At 37.7% G+C, this 18,350-nt stretch overlaps 1 protein-coding gene across 2 annotated transcripts in view; it reads left to right on the plus strand.

The window, feature by feature from the left end:
* The window catches only part of LOC133987822 (solute carrier family 41 member 1-like), an 82,479-nt gene extending 64,129 nt beyond the window's left edge, over positions 1–18,350 (plus strand). For both annotated transcript variants that reach the window (XM_062427283.1, XM_062427282.1), the window contains exons 5-11: positions 1,270–1,414; positions 3,155–3,301; positions 4,125–4,269; positions 4,661–4,740; positions 9,628–9,762; positions 11,188–11,336; positions 14,174–18,350. In XM_062427283.1, coding sequence (XP_062283267.1) covers positions 1,270–1,414; positions 3,155–3,301; positions 4,125–4,269; positions 4,661–4,740; positions 9,628–9,762; positions 11,188–11,336; positions 14,174–14,347 — 975 coding nt within the window. In that variant the 3' untranslated portion in view covers positions 14,348–18,350. The remainder of the gene's footprint in view (positions 1–1,269; positions 1,415–3,154; positions 3,302–4,124; positions 4,270–4,660; positions 4,741–9,627; positions 9,763–11,187; positions 11,337–14,173) is intronic.

Consider the following 18,350-nt stretch of genomic DNA (forward strand, 5'->3'; position numbering starts at 1 on the left):
GTGTAGTAGTTTAGTGTTATGGGTGTTAGTAGTGTCTCAGCTATACTCAAATTGTATATTTACAAGAAATCTATATATTACTATAGGGCTGCAATTAACAATTATTTTCAATTATCAATTTACCTGTTGATCATTTACTTGATGAATTGATGTTTGGTCTATAAAATGTCATTAAAATAAGAAACAATTAAAAAACTATTATAATAATTATAATAATAACTTTATTAATATAGAACTTTTCAAAAAGAATGTTACCAAGTGCTCTCCATAAAATCAAATAAAACAGAAAGAGCAATATTAATAGTTCTGATAAAAGTTCAGTCAGTTAAGATGATAAAACATCAAATCATAAAACTAAAACCAACACTAGTCAAAACCATGAAATAGTGATAAAATGTAGAATTAAAACATAAAAAGGATGAAGAATACAGTCAGTTAAACTATAAGAAGGCCTTTCATAAAATTGAGTTTTAAGAAGAGATTTAACTGACAGGCTCAGACAGAGAAGGCTTGGTCCCTCTTTGGAGAAAAATGTCCATCACTGTTTCCCAAAAGATGATGTCATCAAATGTATAGTTTTGTCCTGACCAACAGTCCACACTCCAAAGATATTCAGTTTACTTTCATAGAAGACTGAAGAAACCTGAAAATATTCACATTTAGTATGTTTGAATCAGAGAATTTGGACATTTTCATCTTTAAAAAATGACTTAAAACGATTTATCAATTATCAAAATAGTTGGTGATGAATTTAATATTATATTAAACAAAATATAAGAATTTTAATATGACTTCTTCTACTATTAATATAAGCTGCAGACAGGGATAAAGTTTTCACATTAGATATCTAATGGTAATTAAAAAATACAGGAAGGAACCAAATCATCACTGTGTTATCAGGTTCCATGTTTGGGAAAATAATGGTGACATTTAAATGGTGAAAATGTTCAGTAATGATGGATAGAAAATTAATCGGCAACTATTTAAATCAATGAATTTTTTCAGTCATTTTTCAAGCACAGCAGTAAATCGTCACAGTGGAGAAGCTGGAACTAAAGTATCCATTTCTCTGTTTTATATCATCATAAATGTGTACTGTTGCCTGGATAGCATAAGATGTCACTTTTGCCTCTTTTGTTTCAGGCATTTTTCATTGTTTTCTGATGTTTGTGAGACCAAATGATGAAGTGATTTAATCAATGTCACATTCATTGCGATATTGTACAATAGCTGAATCTTATGATAATGCCCTTTTTTCACATTCTGCAGGTTCAAGCCACAGTTGTGGGCTTCCTGGCTGCAGTGGCAGCGGTGTGTTTAGGGGCTATTTCCAGAGGGGGGGTTGAACTGGACCAGGCAGCTGTTCTGTGTGCCAGCAGCATCACCACGGCCTTTGTAGCTGCTCTCTCTTTAGGTCAGTGATCTGAGACTCTTTCACTGTTTTGCATCAGATTTTGAATGAAACTAAACATATATTACAGTATTTTATTTTCTCAACTGTCTTCACTATTTCCCAGTTTTCCAAGTTTTAGTCAGAAAAACTCCTAACACGAAATTCTGCAGGACAGCACACAAAGTGGAAACATCTTTATCAAATCACACAGAAGGTTCATCAGAGAAGCAGGGTTGGGAAGGTTACTTTAGAAATGTAATAGGTTACAGATTACTAGTTACTCTATTTAAAATGTAATAAGTAATGTTACTAATTCAATTACTTAATCAATGTAATGTAAATGTTATTACATTTGATGACTTTTCTCATTTTCTAACTAATGTTTTCAGCTGTTAGGGTAAATGTTCCCATTAAGCACCAAAATCTAAGTTCAGCTGTTTTTCATGATTTATAAGGGAGATCATTTCTTATAAAGCAAGATTTATCTCTCTTTTGAAAATGTATTCATTAGTTCATGTAGATTTTAGAATATAAAATAAAGATATTTGATGAAAAAAGTCTAAAGTCTAGCATGGTACTAATTGGTACTGTGACACCATTTAAGCCCATGTGTGCTCCAAATAAGCCCACATCATGATTTATTCACGGAATATTAAAAAATATTGATTTCAAAGAATTAAAAGCAGTAATATATGTATTCAGTAACATGTTAATTATTTTAAAAAGAGGAAAAAACCCTCCTGAGCAAAATCTTAAAGGTCTGACTTCAGATGTAACCTCCTTAGTTCATGAACATTTTCATCAGTAACTATAATTTAATGACACGGTTTTTTTCAGTAACTGTGTCGGATTACACTTACATTTATTTTGTAATTAAATTACATAACGCCGTTACATGTAACTAGTTACTTCCCAACACTGCAGAGAAGCACAACAATACATATGATGGTATTTACTTTTCCTGTCCTGTATTTCAACCAGCTGTTAGTTTCATCCTCTAAAATACAGAATGCTGGAAAGGATTTAACATGAAACCACAGTTTACACTAAAGTTAAAGACAGTACATTGCAATATGTTGACAGTAATCTAAAGGAAATGGGGTAATGTTAGAGGAAAATGAGGAGAAAAGTTTAATGAATTGCACATTTAGTAAAAAGCACTGAAACTGAGACTGAGTGTATATTTCAGTTTCAAGACTTCATTTTGTGTTTAAAGCTAAGAATTTAGTCAGCTTTGCTCTTTTCAATAAAAAAGCCAGAGTAAATGTACTATATGTACTATACTATTGATCCTCTTGCCAGTTGGCATTAATGCTCTGATTTATCAGGAAGGTGTAAATGCACTAAATACCCAGTGAGGATCCAAGGGTAGCATTACAGAACACACATTTGGCAGTGCTAATGGGTTCCAGTGCAGTGCTCAGAAAGTAAGAAAAGATAGTTACTGTCCTCGTTTCAGTTTTCCTCCTTTTCTCTATATATTTCTTAGTTTTCTTACATATCTTTATTTTATTTGCTTAATTCTATCCAGCTTGTTTGAGTTTCTCTTCTCCAGCAAGCTGTCACCATGTGAGTCTGGATAATATCCGAAAATCAATTGTCTTTATTGATATAGAAATAGAAAGCTTTTGTTTTTCTTCTCATACATGTTCGTTGGACAGTTAGTTTTTTCTCCATCATGTCTCTTAACTCATTGCTGTCTCGTTTCTTTCCGTCTTCACTCTGTCGCCCCCTCCGCTCCCCATCCCGTTCCCAATGTAGGTCTGGTGATGATTGGAGTGATTATCGGGTCCAGGAAGGTGGGGATCAACCCCGACAACGTGGCCACCCCTATCGCTGCCAGCCTGGGTGATTTGATCACCCTGTCCCTGCTGGCCGGGGTCAGCAGCACGCTCTATGAATACATAGGTGAGGAAATGCAGGAATGCTTGAAGTGGAGTCATGAGGAGGACGGAGATGAAGTTGGGAGTTGGCCTCAGCATGTTTGTATTAAAAACAATGTAATGGTGTGATATTATTATGGATATAGTGTCAAATAACAAGTATAGAGAGATTTTTTTTTTTTTTTAATTTTTTTTTAAACTTCTTGTGTGTTTTGTGATGTTGATGAATCAGAACACTAGATGGCAGCAAATCTCAGCTTTATTATTTTCTCCGGCAGCTCCATCCTGACGTGTGTGTGTGTGTGTGTGTGTGTGTGTGTGTGTGTGTGTGTGTGTGTGTGTGTGTGTGTGTGTGTGTGTGTTTGTGAGAAATGCTCTCGGCTATAATTTCACTGTTTGTGAAAGCATTTCTGCATTTGTGAGTGAGCGAATCATAAATGTTTATCTCGCAAGTAAACTGTTCTGTCCTGGGATAAAACTTCACCTAAATCCAGAGTTTATCCTCAATTTTAAGACGGTGTGAGGTTTTTATGTCTTGAAATTCATATAAACCGATGAAATACTCACAATGGAGACAATAAATATGATAACTATATGATTTGTTTGGTAGTGAATCAGAGAAGTGTTGATTTAATTTTATAGTGCTGTTTTAATATAATTATAGTATGCTGTGACATATTTTTAGTGAATCTGTTACACTTTATTGCTTTATCATCTGTTTCTGCTACTCCTTCTTGGTTTCTTCTTCAGCTGTTTTTTCCAACTTTAGTGATCATTAATGTAAATAGCATATAAGAGGAAGTCAGTTGATATCTTTACCACCTGTCATACCTGTCTCTGTCCTGCAGATGTATGGTACCTGTCCCCTGCGGTGTGTCTGGTCTTCCTGGCTCTTATCCCACTGTGGGTGGTGGTGGCCCGACAGAGCCCTCAAATCAAGGAGGTTCTTCGCTCAGGCTGGCAGCCTGTTATAGTAGCCATGTCCATTAGCAGGTATATACATACACACACTGACACACAACACAGATGTACAGATATAATAATGTTATTGTTGATTAATGATCATCACATGCATTTATTTAGGGAATTTGTGTTACAGATAAGAGGACTTCTAATCAAGTTGAGTGGAAAAAATTAGAAAACTGAGACTTGAGGATTACTGCTACATATTTGAAAGAAGTTATATGAAGCCTTTTGAGACTTCACAGGCTGCAAACATCTGATAAATGTATCTAAATCAAAACCTACGCTATAAATATATATCACAGGTCTCCTGTTAACCCTTTGCGTCGACCACAAATTCTTAATAAATCAGCAGTCACACTGGGAAACACTGGCAGCGGTCGCATGTTGTTCTGATTCCTTCTTTCTTTGTGCTTTCCAGTTTTGGAGGTCTTATACTGGACAAGACAGTGAGTGATCCCAACTTCGAGGGCATGGCTGTCTTTACACCCGTCATTAACGGTAAGCTGATTGGACGGTCTGGTCTACATGGCGCCAAGTAACAGCAAATAAAGTACTAATGGAAGATAACGTAATAATTTTGCCCCATGACTTTGTGTACCTAATCAATTCATCTCAGCTTTGTAGTGATTAACTGTGCCAAGTTTGATGAAGATCCATCAATGTGTTCTTACCAGGTAATGCTAATGGGTCAATTAGAACTGAACATTGTATTAAGTACATAAATGTGAGTGTGTTTTGGGGGGGGGGGGGGGTTACCAACTGCTCCAGTTATTACATTTGTAAAGGATTCTTTTTTACCTAGCCAATAACTTATTATATTATCGGCAAAAAGTTATTATGTTATTGAATCTGACATTTTATTACGTCATTGGCAAGTTATTACACTATCGACTTTATTACATTTAGAACGGGCAAAGTTATTACATTATCTGCCGTCATTACATTATCGACCGTTATTACGTTATCAGCTGCTACATGCCACTAGCCTCTTAGTAGATGTTGTTGTCCAGAGTGTGTATTAGTTTGCTAATTGTATGAATCCAAGCTAAATCTTAAAGATTCTGCAGTGAGCACAGTAACACCAGGTGAATCCAACAAACACAAATGTTGTTGTTTTTTCACTGATTGGATAATGTTTTGGTCAGCTGATGAACAAACAACATTCATTGCAGTTAGATACACCTGGCCGTAGAGAGAATCTTGTTCAAGAAGTCACAGATTTTGCTCTCTCTGGTTTTTCCTGTATGAACCTGAGCAGCATGTTAAATACTGAGCTCAGATTTGCAGCATTTAACACCAACAAGGTAGACTTCAAGAAATGACTTTTGTAATGAATTTCCTCTCCTGTAGGCAGCCACTGACAGCTGATACTTTTCATTTATTCCACAATGTTAAGAAAATCAGCCTTGTTAGAAAATCAATCCCAGAAGACGAACAATAATCCATGTTTATATTCCTTAGTTTGAGGCATAAAAACATGGATTTCTAAACACAGAAAAGCAGTGCAAGAACAGGCCAAAATAAATACAGTCTAAAACTGGCCAAATTAAACTTAAAAACGTAACTACAAGAGTAAGTAAACATGAAACATAATCGGACATTTGGTGCCAAGTCTCAGAAATTGATCTTTCTGCACAGACCCATTTCATTCAGTGCCAGAAAAGTATTATGATATTATATCCAGTCCTAGCAACAAGAAGAGTGATTAGAAAAATCATTTCTCAGAACTGAACGACAAAGCATGATTTCTTATCTCAAGAATTCAGAATTGTGCAAGTTCCATTGTGAAATGAAATGAAACCAGTGGCATTGTGGAAGGTAGGAAACCAGTCTAATAACATATGGGAAGCTTTGGAAAATGTTAGTATGTAATGGAAAGTATACATGATTTGAAGTTAATGTGCCAAAACGTCCTGCGAAAGAAGCCTTAAAAACCTCTGGAACATTCAAAGCAGCTATTTCAAATGCACCGAGGCCATAATGTGGAGCATCAAACCGCATTGATGCATCAACTCAAGTTCAGTTTCTACAGTCTCAACAGGAGAATTTCAGAGTAGTGATACATTTAAAACTGTAACAGTTGTGTTAACGCTGCGTGCAAATGCACCCGCTGCACTTCACCAGCTGAGCCAGTTTAATTTACAAGTTTAAGGACTTAATTGACTGATGCTTCCCTGAAGCGTTGGATCAATGTCAGCTTATCAAATCAATCTGTGGGGGGAACAATAAGGCTTTGTTGGCATTTTTTAAACATGCATAATACATCTTGATGTTTGTTTTTGGTAGAATTAAAGCTGAGTAACTAGCTCTACATTGAAATACCAGAACAATCCTGTTTCTTTATTCCTTTGTCTTCTATATTGACCATCAGCTTGTGAGGATACTGACTGTTTACATTGGACGTGCAGTTTTATTCTGATATTCCTTATGTAGCCATCAAATGTATATTTAAGATTATTTTAAATAGTTCAGATCATGGGTTAGCTCGCCAATAACAGCTGATAAAAATCTACCAGTGACCGTTCGCAAAATCGATGATCTCTAGCTAGAACTGAAAAACGTTTCACTATTTTTGTATAAAATCAAGAACCCAAAAATTACAATGAATTTAGAGACTTACACTGACCGTAATGATTTGTTGAAAGAATGTACTGATTTAGTATTTCATGAGAGGAGTAGACACTTATGGAATGGGAGAACCCAAAAATGGCAATGATTTAAATTTCAAGTTGTAAATCTGCCACCGTCATCATTGTAAACCGCATATGTGCCATGTGACAATTGAAAGCTTGAAAGATAAGCATAGCAATGGTAACTAAGGCTTAGCCAATGATTTAATTAATTTCATCACATTTATCACTCATCTCAGTGATGCAAATGCAACTCCAATACTGTGGTGGTGTTGCATAGTACTGTATAAGTTTTAAGATGATGCGTGTGAAAGGTCATATCAAATCCATTGAAGTACAGATCCTGGATGGAGAGATGGATAAAGTAGAAGAACTAATCAGGAACAGGGAAAAAGAGAGGAGAGGGAACAATGTTTCACATTGTGTACTTAATTTGTAAGCTGACCCACCTAATTCGCATGCTGCTCTTTTCTCCATGACAAAGTCCCAATCAACTGTGAATATCAGAGAGTGAATCTGTGTCGGTAGATTTAATTACTTTACACACATCGAAAACTGATTTTCACTCCGTAATGCTGTTAAAGAATGATGAAAAACGCATTGAGACATAGAGAAGTGGAGGCAAAAAAGAAGCAGCCTGCAGAATAAGTGGTTTGGCTGTGAGGTGATGCATGCAGGGATCCACTGAGGATAGGAGAAAAGTCGATACAAACCACTAATGGTGCACACCCAGAGTCCTGGCACACCGACAAGGCCTTTAATAATCATCGAGTCTCGCTGTCACTGTTTTTCATTTACTCTCTGCCCATCTTCCTGCTGTTTCTCAATCTCACTCCCTCTCTCTCTTCGTAAACCCCTCTCTGCTAAATTCTAAATTCGCCAATCTGGTTTGAATTTCCCCATTTTCCCCCACTGGCTTGCATATAAACCAGTATTATGTTATACTAAAATTTCCCTCAAGTCTTTTCCATCTCACAAAAGAACATCTGTGCCGGTTAATACTTGGATAGGTGTTTGATTTAACTGAATTAGGCACAGATAGCCTTGTCAACACCAAAATTAAAATGGACTTTGAAAACCGGTTTAATCTGGAAAAGTTGTTTTGGGTTTAGCAGAACTGTGGTTTATGAAGAAGCAAATAAAAAAAAAAAGTTCAACTCAAACCAGACTGAAAGGATGAAATTTTATCTTATAGCTCTGACATTTAACCCCGGTGAGCTTTTATTTGTTATGTGTAAGATCTGGGACAAGTTTAAAAAGAGTTATCACACAGATCAGACATTTTGACACAAAGAAAGTCAGAATTTTATTACCAGAATTGTATACATTTTTTTAAAGCACGTAATGGTTTCTGCACAACCGGAGTCAGATTTCACTGTTGAAATCATATGGCTGCATGCTGTTCATTTTCTTTCCATATGTACGTGTTGCAGCTCTAGTCTCTCGAAGTGTTGGGTGGAGCTTTTGTTTATTTTCATCTCTTCAATTTTGTCAAATGCCTCTGGCCAGGTTTTAGCTGTTCTTTGGCCAAACTTATCTCATTACCATATCCTTTATATCGAAGTGTGACATCACCCACTGATTTGCATTCAAGCCAGTTTGAAGCAGAGAGTTGCTAATTATCGTCGGCACCATCTTTTGGATTTGGAGCCAGGATTTTCCAAATAACACCACATCCTGACATACAGCGACGCGAGCGAGAACATGCCGAGAGTGACATCGCCCTGTCCAGCGATGATGCCCATCCCCCAAAAAAATCGCTCGCTCTATCTCTATCTGGACGAAATACCGCGGCCGTGTCCCGCCCCTAAACACTTCTTATTGGTTGAAATGTACATGCTGCTTCCTGTTGACAAGTTAGCTAGCCCCTCAACAATTTGATTGGTTATATTGATTGGAATATACCCGCGATAAAATCGTCACGCTGCATATCAGGACAGTTTAGCGCGAGATTTCGTCGCCGGTTCGCTCGCTCGCTGTATGTCAGGATGCGGTGTAAGGAGTGTGGGCTGTTTCATTTCATGCTCTGCTACCTCAAATTGCTAACTTACTACAAATACAGAGCAGTGCAGACTTATACTAAAATTAGCTAACTAACACGGCAGGTATCAGTATCAAGTAACATAAATTTGACCGAAATATTGCAATAACAGTCCAACTCAGTGCAAGTCCTGCAGCTAGGGAGCAAACGGACAATCACAGCAGCCAATCAACAGCCCTACAGCTTGATCGACAATTGACTTGTTGAAAACATTTATCGTCTTAGTATTTCATGAGAGGAGTGGACACTTTCTGAATGGGAGTGTATTGGAGCCAAAGCCTTTTCAGAGCCAGCACCAGCAGCTGTCAGTGGTATTGCACTTTAAGGGACTTGCATTGGCTTCAATTTCAAACCATGGTTGTCTCTGCTTGGCTTAATTTGTTCTCAAGCATGGTGAAAGATGAAGCGCTAGTGGTTGTAAAGATTAGCACACTGTCCCTTGTGGGAAAGAACTTTCTGTTTCAATTGATGATGATGATACAAAATCAATATCAGCTTTTCAAATCCCTCTGTTGGGGGAAACAATAAGGTTTTGTTGGCGTTTTTTGAGCACACACATAATACATCTTGATGTTTGCTTTGGGTCAAATTAAAGCTGCAACCACTGGATACAAGTGGTTGCCTGGTTAATAAAGTAAAGCTCTACACAGCATCATTTGAATCCTCCATTCATAGTTACTCAATCTGTCCTCTGTGCTTCCTTCCCCTGTGTAGGAGTGGGTGGGAACTTGGTGGCCATCCAGGCCAGCAGGATCTCAACCTACCTGCATTTCTGGAGCATCCCAGGGGTGCTGCCCTATAAGATGAGGCAGCACTGGCCTAATCCCTGCATCACCTTCTTTTCCTCAGGTAACACTGCCATGCTAGTTTGATAGTATAACATCCATATGTACTTAAAACCTTAGACATTTAACCCCAGGTTGACTTACAAGATTGGGTAAGTGGTTGGAATGTAACTGTACTGCAGTTTTCAGTCTGGGCTGACTCTTTAAAGCTGCTCTAATCAGTATTTTTTTGCATCTTTAAGTATATTGTTTTGGTTTTACTGCCCATAATCTTACTGTTTTGATTCACTCTAATTGCTCTCATGACTTTTTCAGCAGCAACACCCACAAACAGACAAAACTAGTAACTAGTCAAAGATGACTCTTGGACAAACTAATAGTTTATATAAGTTTTCTAACACATTTGCTATAACCATCTTTTTAGGTAATTATGTTTGAATCAGGATTTCTTGAAAAGTCTTAAATCATTGAATTTAGTTCCCTCAAAATGAAAAAGACATCCTACATCTATAAACTACAAATGAGACTGGTATGACAGTGAGTTGTGCTGCATTGAATCCTTTTTTGTGGAGTTTCAGTCAGCACCATCAGCCCTGTAGCAAACACCACCAATAATGCTAGCCACAGTAGTTAGGAACCTCATCCACGTGGCTATGTACAAGTCAAGATTTTAACAAAAAATGTGAATTAATTATTTTGTCAGTCCATCAGTTTGCTGTCACTTATCTGTGTTTGGGTTAATTGATTAACTACAGTAGCTCTTAGTTGCATCTTCAGCAGGAAACTACTGCCAAAACAGTTACATAAATGTCAATAAATTAATGCACTTAATAAATCATTTTAGGACTTATTGTTCCTATTGGTTTACTGTTGTTCAATTAGCAGTATGATTGTAAAGTTGTCAAATTACATCTCATGTGGTGTTAAAAAGGTCTTAAATGTCTTAAAAAGAGCAGAGAGGCCACAGCGGACAGCATGAAGCCCTGCATTCACACAAAATCTGGCACTGCAACACCTTCCCGCAGGGTTATGTGGAGGTGTGCCGAGGTGGTTAGAAAATAAAGTTTTATTTATCCGATTCACGGTTTTGTTCTCGCCAGCGCCACTCTCTTCATTCATTCTCTAGCTCGCTCGACCACTGCTTCTCTCTCTCGCTAGTTAAGCCAGGGAGGAAGGGCCAACTTTGAATGCTGTGTGTTTACAAACACCAACTGACAAATCCTGCGTAGTCTACCTTTAAGAAATGGATGGATTTGATCTAGAGTAGAACATCCTGAGGGTCTTATTAAACACAAGCTGTGCTGGCTCTCAGCAACATAAAACAACTGAAGATGAAACAATTTTTTAGCACCATCGCACAGCAGACAGGACTGAGTTAACAGTGAGAGAAATCCATAAACGCATAAATTGATCATGCTACCAATATAGTAGTAAGTAGCCTTCCTGTTTAGCCGACTGAATGAATGCTTCTCTTCTCTGTATCTCTCAGGGGTGAACTCAAAGTCAGCACGGGTGCTGCTGATGCTGGTCGTCCCCGGTCATCTGGTCTTCCTCTACGCCATCTCTCTGCTGCAGGGAGAGGAGGCGCCTATCACTGTAGCCTTCACCATCTGCTACCTGTGTGCTGCTGTGATACAGGTAAACCAATGCAGTTTCACACACACTTTGCGAGGTGTTTTCTCCAATAAAGTGTGGTCGTTTAACACTGAACACTTTCTCATAAACTCACTGGCCCCGGGGCAGAGAATTTTCACATGACACTCTGATTCAAACTGTGGAAAGCAGTCATCTGAAGGTACATTGTAAGGCTTTGTGCAGTGTGATAAAAATGACTGCTGCCACCTTATACCTAACTGTGAAATGATCCATGCCAGGTGTTGGTGTTTCAGCGGCATGGTGAGATCAAGATTTCATCCAGGATAGAACCAAAAGTATTTTGCAGTTCCTGCCAACGGTCACCTTTCCGACCTCCTCGACATAACATCATCCCAGCAGAAAATCTGAGACTCATTAAACATGCAGGGTTGGATGGCCTAGCTCATTTGATAAAATAACACGCAAAAATACATATGCAGTGTATTCATTATCAGCAGTTGAGTGTACTAGTCAAGTGTTTCTTCAGCCTTTTTTCTCTTGAAATACCCCATCATGTTCCAAATATGTTCTTTTTTCAATTGCCTTTAGATTGGATGTTGTTTATCATTAGTTTGTCACACAACTGAATTGCAAATGCTTTAATTGGTTTGCTTAGGTTTTCCTTGTACAGCCACTTGGAATGAAGCTGGATTTTTCAACCATTTATACATTACTTTTACTACTCCAACCATTAAATCTTTAGATTTAGCCATCCATTCCCACAATTTATCCACTACTTTTAGCTATCTCCAACTATTTATCCGTTTCATTTGGTTCTATGCTCTGACCATTTATCCCTTACTTTTCGCTGTCTATTCCAAACATATAATCATTACGTTCAGATAAATATTCCAACCATTTATCTTACTTTTGGTAACTATTCCAACCATTTATACATTACTTTCAGCAATGTATTCCAACCATTTTTCCATGACTTTCAGCCATATATCCCAACCGGTTATCCATTATTGTTAACAAGTCCAACCATTTGATCATTACTTTTAGCCATTCATTCCGCACAATTAATCCACTACTTTTAGCTATCTATTCCAACCATTTAGCCATTACTTTTAGCTGACTATTCCAAAAAAAATGTTCTATTCCTTTATCTAACTATTATCAAACCATTTCCAACTGCCCAACGTTTAGCCATCTATTCCAGCCATTTTCCCACTTCATTTAGTTCACTGTTATGACCATTTCTCCCTTACTTTTAGCTATCTTTTCCAACCATTTTTCCATTAGTCTGCTAGTTAGCTAACTATTCCAACTATTTATTATATTACTTTCTGTCATGGAAAGTGAAGCAGGTAAACCCACATGCAGAGACTGAAGGCAGGGCTGTAGAAAAAGCTTTTTTATTCCGGAACAGATGAAGACAAAAACTGAGCAAACTAGACAAGAATTGACAAAATTAGACAAGAATTGACCAAATAGACACGAACTGATGAAAACTACACAAGAACTGACCAAACTAGACAAGAATGTATGAAAACTAGACAAGAACTGATCAAACTAGATAAGAACTGACGAAGACTGACCAAACTAGACAATAACTGACGAAAATGAGACAAGAACTGACCAAACTAGACAAGAACTGACAAAAACTAGACAAGAACTGACGAAAACTAGACAAGAACTGACGAAAACTAGACAAGAACTGACATAAACTAGACAAGAACAGACAAAAACTAAACAATGAATGAGAAGACTGACCAAACTAGACCGGAACATGCAAAAACTAGTCAAAGGAACCAACAAAGACTAAACATAAAACCAAGACTTTCATACTAACAGAACTAACGATGGAATGGGGAACAGGTGACCAGACACAAGTGCAGGCTGGGAGTAATTGGCTGGGAAAGACACTGAGGACAGGGCAGGGCTAACAAACATGATGCTGGGCAGTTGTTAGGAGGAGCACATAAGGAAGGAACACACAAAGAAAACACAAACCAAAACAGAAAAAACACAAAAACCCAAGCCTACCAAGAATTCCACACAGCCAAAGAAAAGTCACATAACAAACGAGCTAAACCAAATTACCCAAAGGACCAAGCAACAAGTGTTCCATAATAAAACAACACAAAGAGTCCCATAATTATGAGTCCATGACAACTTTCAGCCAACTATTCCAATCATTACCATCTAATCCAGCCATTTTCCACTAATTTTAGCTAACTGTTCCAGTCATTTATCCATTATTTTTAGCTTCTCTTTAGAAATGGATAAACATCTTTTTCAGCTGTTTAATCATTACTTTTAGCCAACAACTGTAACTGTTTATCCATTAGTTACATTTTCTTTTTCAGCTGTCCAATCTTTACTTTTATGAGCTGTCTATTTCAACCATTGATCAATTTTTTAAAGCTAATGCTTTGAGTATTTCTCAACTATTTTAATATCGGTTTCAACTACTTTATCATTATTGTCACCTATCTATTTCAACCATTTATCCATTACTTTTAATAACCTGTTTAATCATTACTTTTACCTTAATATGTCAACCACATACTTATTTAAGCTGATTATTTATTGTCATGGACTTTTGGTTGCTTGATCCTTTGAGACATTTGGTTTGCACTGTGTTTTCCTTGTCTTTTCCTTCCTCCGTTGTTTATTTGCTCCTCCTCGGACCTGCCCTGCATCAGGTTAATTAGCCCAGCCTTTACACCTGTCATGTATCAGTCTTGTCAGCCCTACACTGTCTCCAGTGTCCTTCAAGCCAATCACTGCCAGCCTTCACCTGTGTCTCGTCACCTGTTCCCCATTCCCTTGTTAGTTCTATTAGTATTCAAGTCTTGGTTTTCTCTTATTGCTGCCTCTTCTTCTCCCTTCAGGTGGCTATCCTCCTTTACGTGGCCGACCTAATCGTCCGTTCAATGTGGCGACGGAGTCTGGACCCTGACAACTTCTCCATTCCCTACCTGACAGCTCTGGGGGACCTGCTGGGCACTGGCTTCCTGGCCCTCTGCTTCCGTTGCGTTGCACTGGTTGGAAGCCTGGGTCTCTGAGTTTTCCCCACCCCCTCTTTTGCCTCTGAACTCTTAGCCAGCCACTGTCTTGTTGCACCCATTTTGATACATTTACACAGAGATGCTTTTGATTGGACAATAAGGCATTTTCTGATCTTTTATCACTTGGCCAGTTCATACAGCACACCTGATACATTTACACCTATCCATCTGTGAGAAAAAAAGAACTCACAGTATTCAGATGTTTTAAGATTTCTGTTCCTCAGTGCAACTATTTTGAACTTAAGTTTAATATCATTCCTCTTCATCTCTGTCTGTCTTTTGGTTTTTTCCTGCACTAACTAAATTTGAAGTTGGAGGCTGTGTGTTCACCCTGTCTCTCAAATCATTTCTTTGGCTTCATCAGAGGAATATGTAGCAAATTAACATCATAGCAGCAAGACAACATAACAGCATATCAACTGTGTAGTCCAGTAGAAACTTTTGTTCAATGGCCTTGACTGTGAAAAATTGGTCTGTTTGTGGACATTTGTTTGAACAGACTGTACTATGCATTAATGCTAGAGGTGTTGGAGGTCTATATGTGTCATACTCTAACTGGAATCATTACTTATTTAGATAAATTATACAAATCAGGTTCAGTACTTGTAACACAGAGGAATGTTTTAACATCACATGAAAAAACTGTATTACTGTTATTACCCATATAATGTAATGTATTGAGTCTGGTAATCTAAAAGCTCCCCGTTTTCTGCAAATTCAGTCAGTCAGACAGAATAGGTTAATTGATACATTTTATGGACACAGGCAAATGGCATGGTTGCACAGTGGAAACAGTTGGATTAGGAGGATAACACTACCAGTAATGATCAGTATCAGTGAGGTTGGGGTTTGTGTAAATCACGAACAATGGAAATCCCTTCTGTTCTGACAGTTTTCATGATACAGACATCAGTGCAGAGCATCTGTTGGTATATTTCACATAAGAAAAACATGACAGGAGATAACATATTTAGCAGCCTGTTTGTTGGAGATCCATTAACCAGTGTTTCAGTGAAATCAATTGAGGAGCCAAACGTAATGGACCGTAATGACTGTAGGAGGGAGGTGTAGTCATCAGCAAGTTCTTGACTTGACGTCTGTAAATGATGAATTTTAGTCCAGAATCTCTACTCGTCACACACTGTGGCACAGAGTGGAATAAAATCTAAACTGTGAGGTTTAATGTACGATCTGGCCTAGACTGTTCATAAAACAGCCACAGTGCACAAATCCATGCAACCCCTGACTGCTATTCCTTCTCCTGCTCTTTTCCTTCCACTACAGAGGAGTCAAATTAACAGCAAGTCAACAAAACACCCCAAAAGGACACGTGGGAGAACCTGTGCCCAGCGAAAATACCACAAAATGAGCCCAGTGTCTCCATATTATTCAGTTTGCAGATGATATCATGCTGTTTGTTGTTCTTACAGTAGATATACACATGGCAATTAAACTGACACTGAGCAATATTTTTTTCTAAATCCTGCACCTTACAGGAATGTGTTCAATAAGCCCAAGTCATGTTCCAGTGCACTTTGATGTTCTGCAAAATATGTCTACACCTTTCACAAAGTCAGTATAGCAATCTCAGTATAAAAGAAAACTGATGTGGATGATCTCTATAAATAGGGGTATTTGTTTTCATCTGTCAGTCCAGGTTAAGTGTTTATATCTATTGTGTAGCAGTGGAGGATCTCACCACTTTCTACTAGCAGTCCCTTTAACAGAGGTTTCACAGAGCCTTACTGTTCGTTATGATGGTATTCTGTTTGAACCATAAAACCTCATTGTTACAGCAGTGAGTGCATATATACATGCACATTCAATACTTATAAGTCAACATTCAAAGTCACATGTAAGTGACCTCATATCGCAGTCATCCACATTTACATGACCAGTTGTACTATTAAAAACTTGCAAAACCATGCAGTATATGGGACTCAGAGGTTACAGTGTGATGTACACTGGCTATCTCTTGATCCTTGCTATTACACTTACAGTTCTTAATACGTATATGAGCTCCACATCAAAAGATACAATACATACAATATCTCAGTACAATACATGTGTGTGTAAATGCACTCATGAAGTCACATGGAGCAGTTTTGCTGTTTGCTGTATGCCTATTTTTTAGAGACAAACCTCGAAAACACTGAAGACATTTCTCAGAAACAACCTGTGGTGTCAGTAACTCATCTTCTGTGTGAGGTATTTCAGTGTTTATAGTGCTTTGCTGTAAGCTTTTATCGTGACACTGTTTCACGCAGTACTTTCTACACTAGAAAGTAATTAACTGTAGACATGTACCATTTTGAGTCACGGTTTGTCTCACTCAAGCTTACTGTATGAGATCTATATGTTAACTGTGATACTTTGAGACTTAGACCACAGCTCAGCTTGTGTTGTACCAGCACATAAGCCTGTCTTAATCAGTAGGGCTGGACGATACCACCTAGAATCTGTGTTATGATATATTGTCACATTCACAGAGAGTACAATGAATGTAGATGATGTATTGCTTTTTGTTGCATATACAGTATACAGTACATACAAACACCAGTGGGTGCTGTAACTATGTACTTTAAGAGTTTCATTCATTATTTATGTTTCATCCATTTTTATAGTTATTAAAAGGAATAGTTTGGTTTTGGGGATTGCGCTCACTTGCTTTGTTGAGCTGTATGGGAAGATTGATGTGAAGCTGGAGCCAGCAGACTATTAGCTTAGGTTAGCATACAAACTAAGCAGGGGGAAACAGCTAGCCTGACTCTGTCTGAAGTTTAAAAAAAGCCAGAAAGCTGACTAATTAACAACAAGTTGTGGTGTTATCGTGAGTTTCCTCCTGGGACTAGCCTATTTCTTGGATAGGCCAGTGACTTTTCGAGTCTTCACTGTTTTCCTAGCAACCTCACAGTTTCAACAAGATTCCGGTAAAAGCACAACTTGTTTTTAATTTTCGTTTTGTCTACAGATTAACCAAAAACAGCTAATGTGTTAAAAAAGTAAAAGTCAGAAATGCTTGGACAGAGCTATGCCAATCAATCATCTGCTGGCTCCGGCTTCAAATTTAGTTTACAGACATGAGTGGTGTAAGTGTATTTTATAAAATGTAACATTTTTGGTTTATCATCCAGCCCTATTAATCAGTGTGTAAAAGAGTGCAATGGCAAAATACCCAAATGCAAACTTGCACTTTTGTTTAGAAAGTAGTTTAAAGAGATAGTCCGGATTTTTTTAAGTGGGGTTGTGTGAGGCCCTAATACATAGTCAGTTTATAACCTGCAGTAGATTTGGGCCCACCTAAAAGAATCATTATCAGTTTAAGTGTGTGCTATATTTACAATATTTTAACAGCTTTACCTTGCCATAATAGAGCCCTTTCCTTTGGCACTACATTTTCTCAACCATAAAACTTCTGTATTCCTACGCCTGTCATGTACCATATTACACAGCAAACAGCTAATCTGTCGAGTAAGTTTTTTTTTCATTTTCAAGTAGCTAAAATATGATTTGATGCTGCCCCCATTCACAGCAGTACATTGCTTTACCCCCGAGCTGCTACTTCTGCCAAATCTACTATGGCTCTCATAGAACCCCACTTCAAAAAATCTAACTATTCCTTTAAAGTTGCCTTGAAAACAAAATAAACGTCAACTGTGTCTTATCTAAAAAATCTTCCCATGTACTACCATCTCAATGTTACAAAAAATAGTAGCTTTATTTCAATGTTGCAACAGTCCTTTTCTCTTTTGCTGTAGGCAAAACTTTGTACTGTACTTCAATGTTGACACTGCCACATTACGACTTTAGGAGCTGTTAAAAAAAAAAGCCTTTTTTTCCTAATCTTGCTGTTTTCACTTTCACCTGAGCTTCCACACCTGTGTTAATGTCTTATGTGTGCGCAAAGATGAAGTGTGGAGTCTAAAAAACGTGACAAATTGGTGAGTGTTTGTTTTTTTTGTGGCTATGAACGGTTATATTTTAATAAAAACCAAAATGT

This window comes from Scomber scombrus, chromosome 10, assembly GCF_963691925.1.
Source record: "Scomber scombrus chromosome 10, fScoSco1.1, whole genome shotgun sequence".
In the NCBI taxonomy this organism is placed as follows: Eukaryota; Metazoa; Chordata; class Actinopteri; order Scombriformes; family Scombridae; genus Scomber; species Scomber scombrus.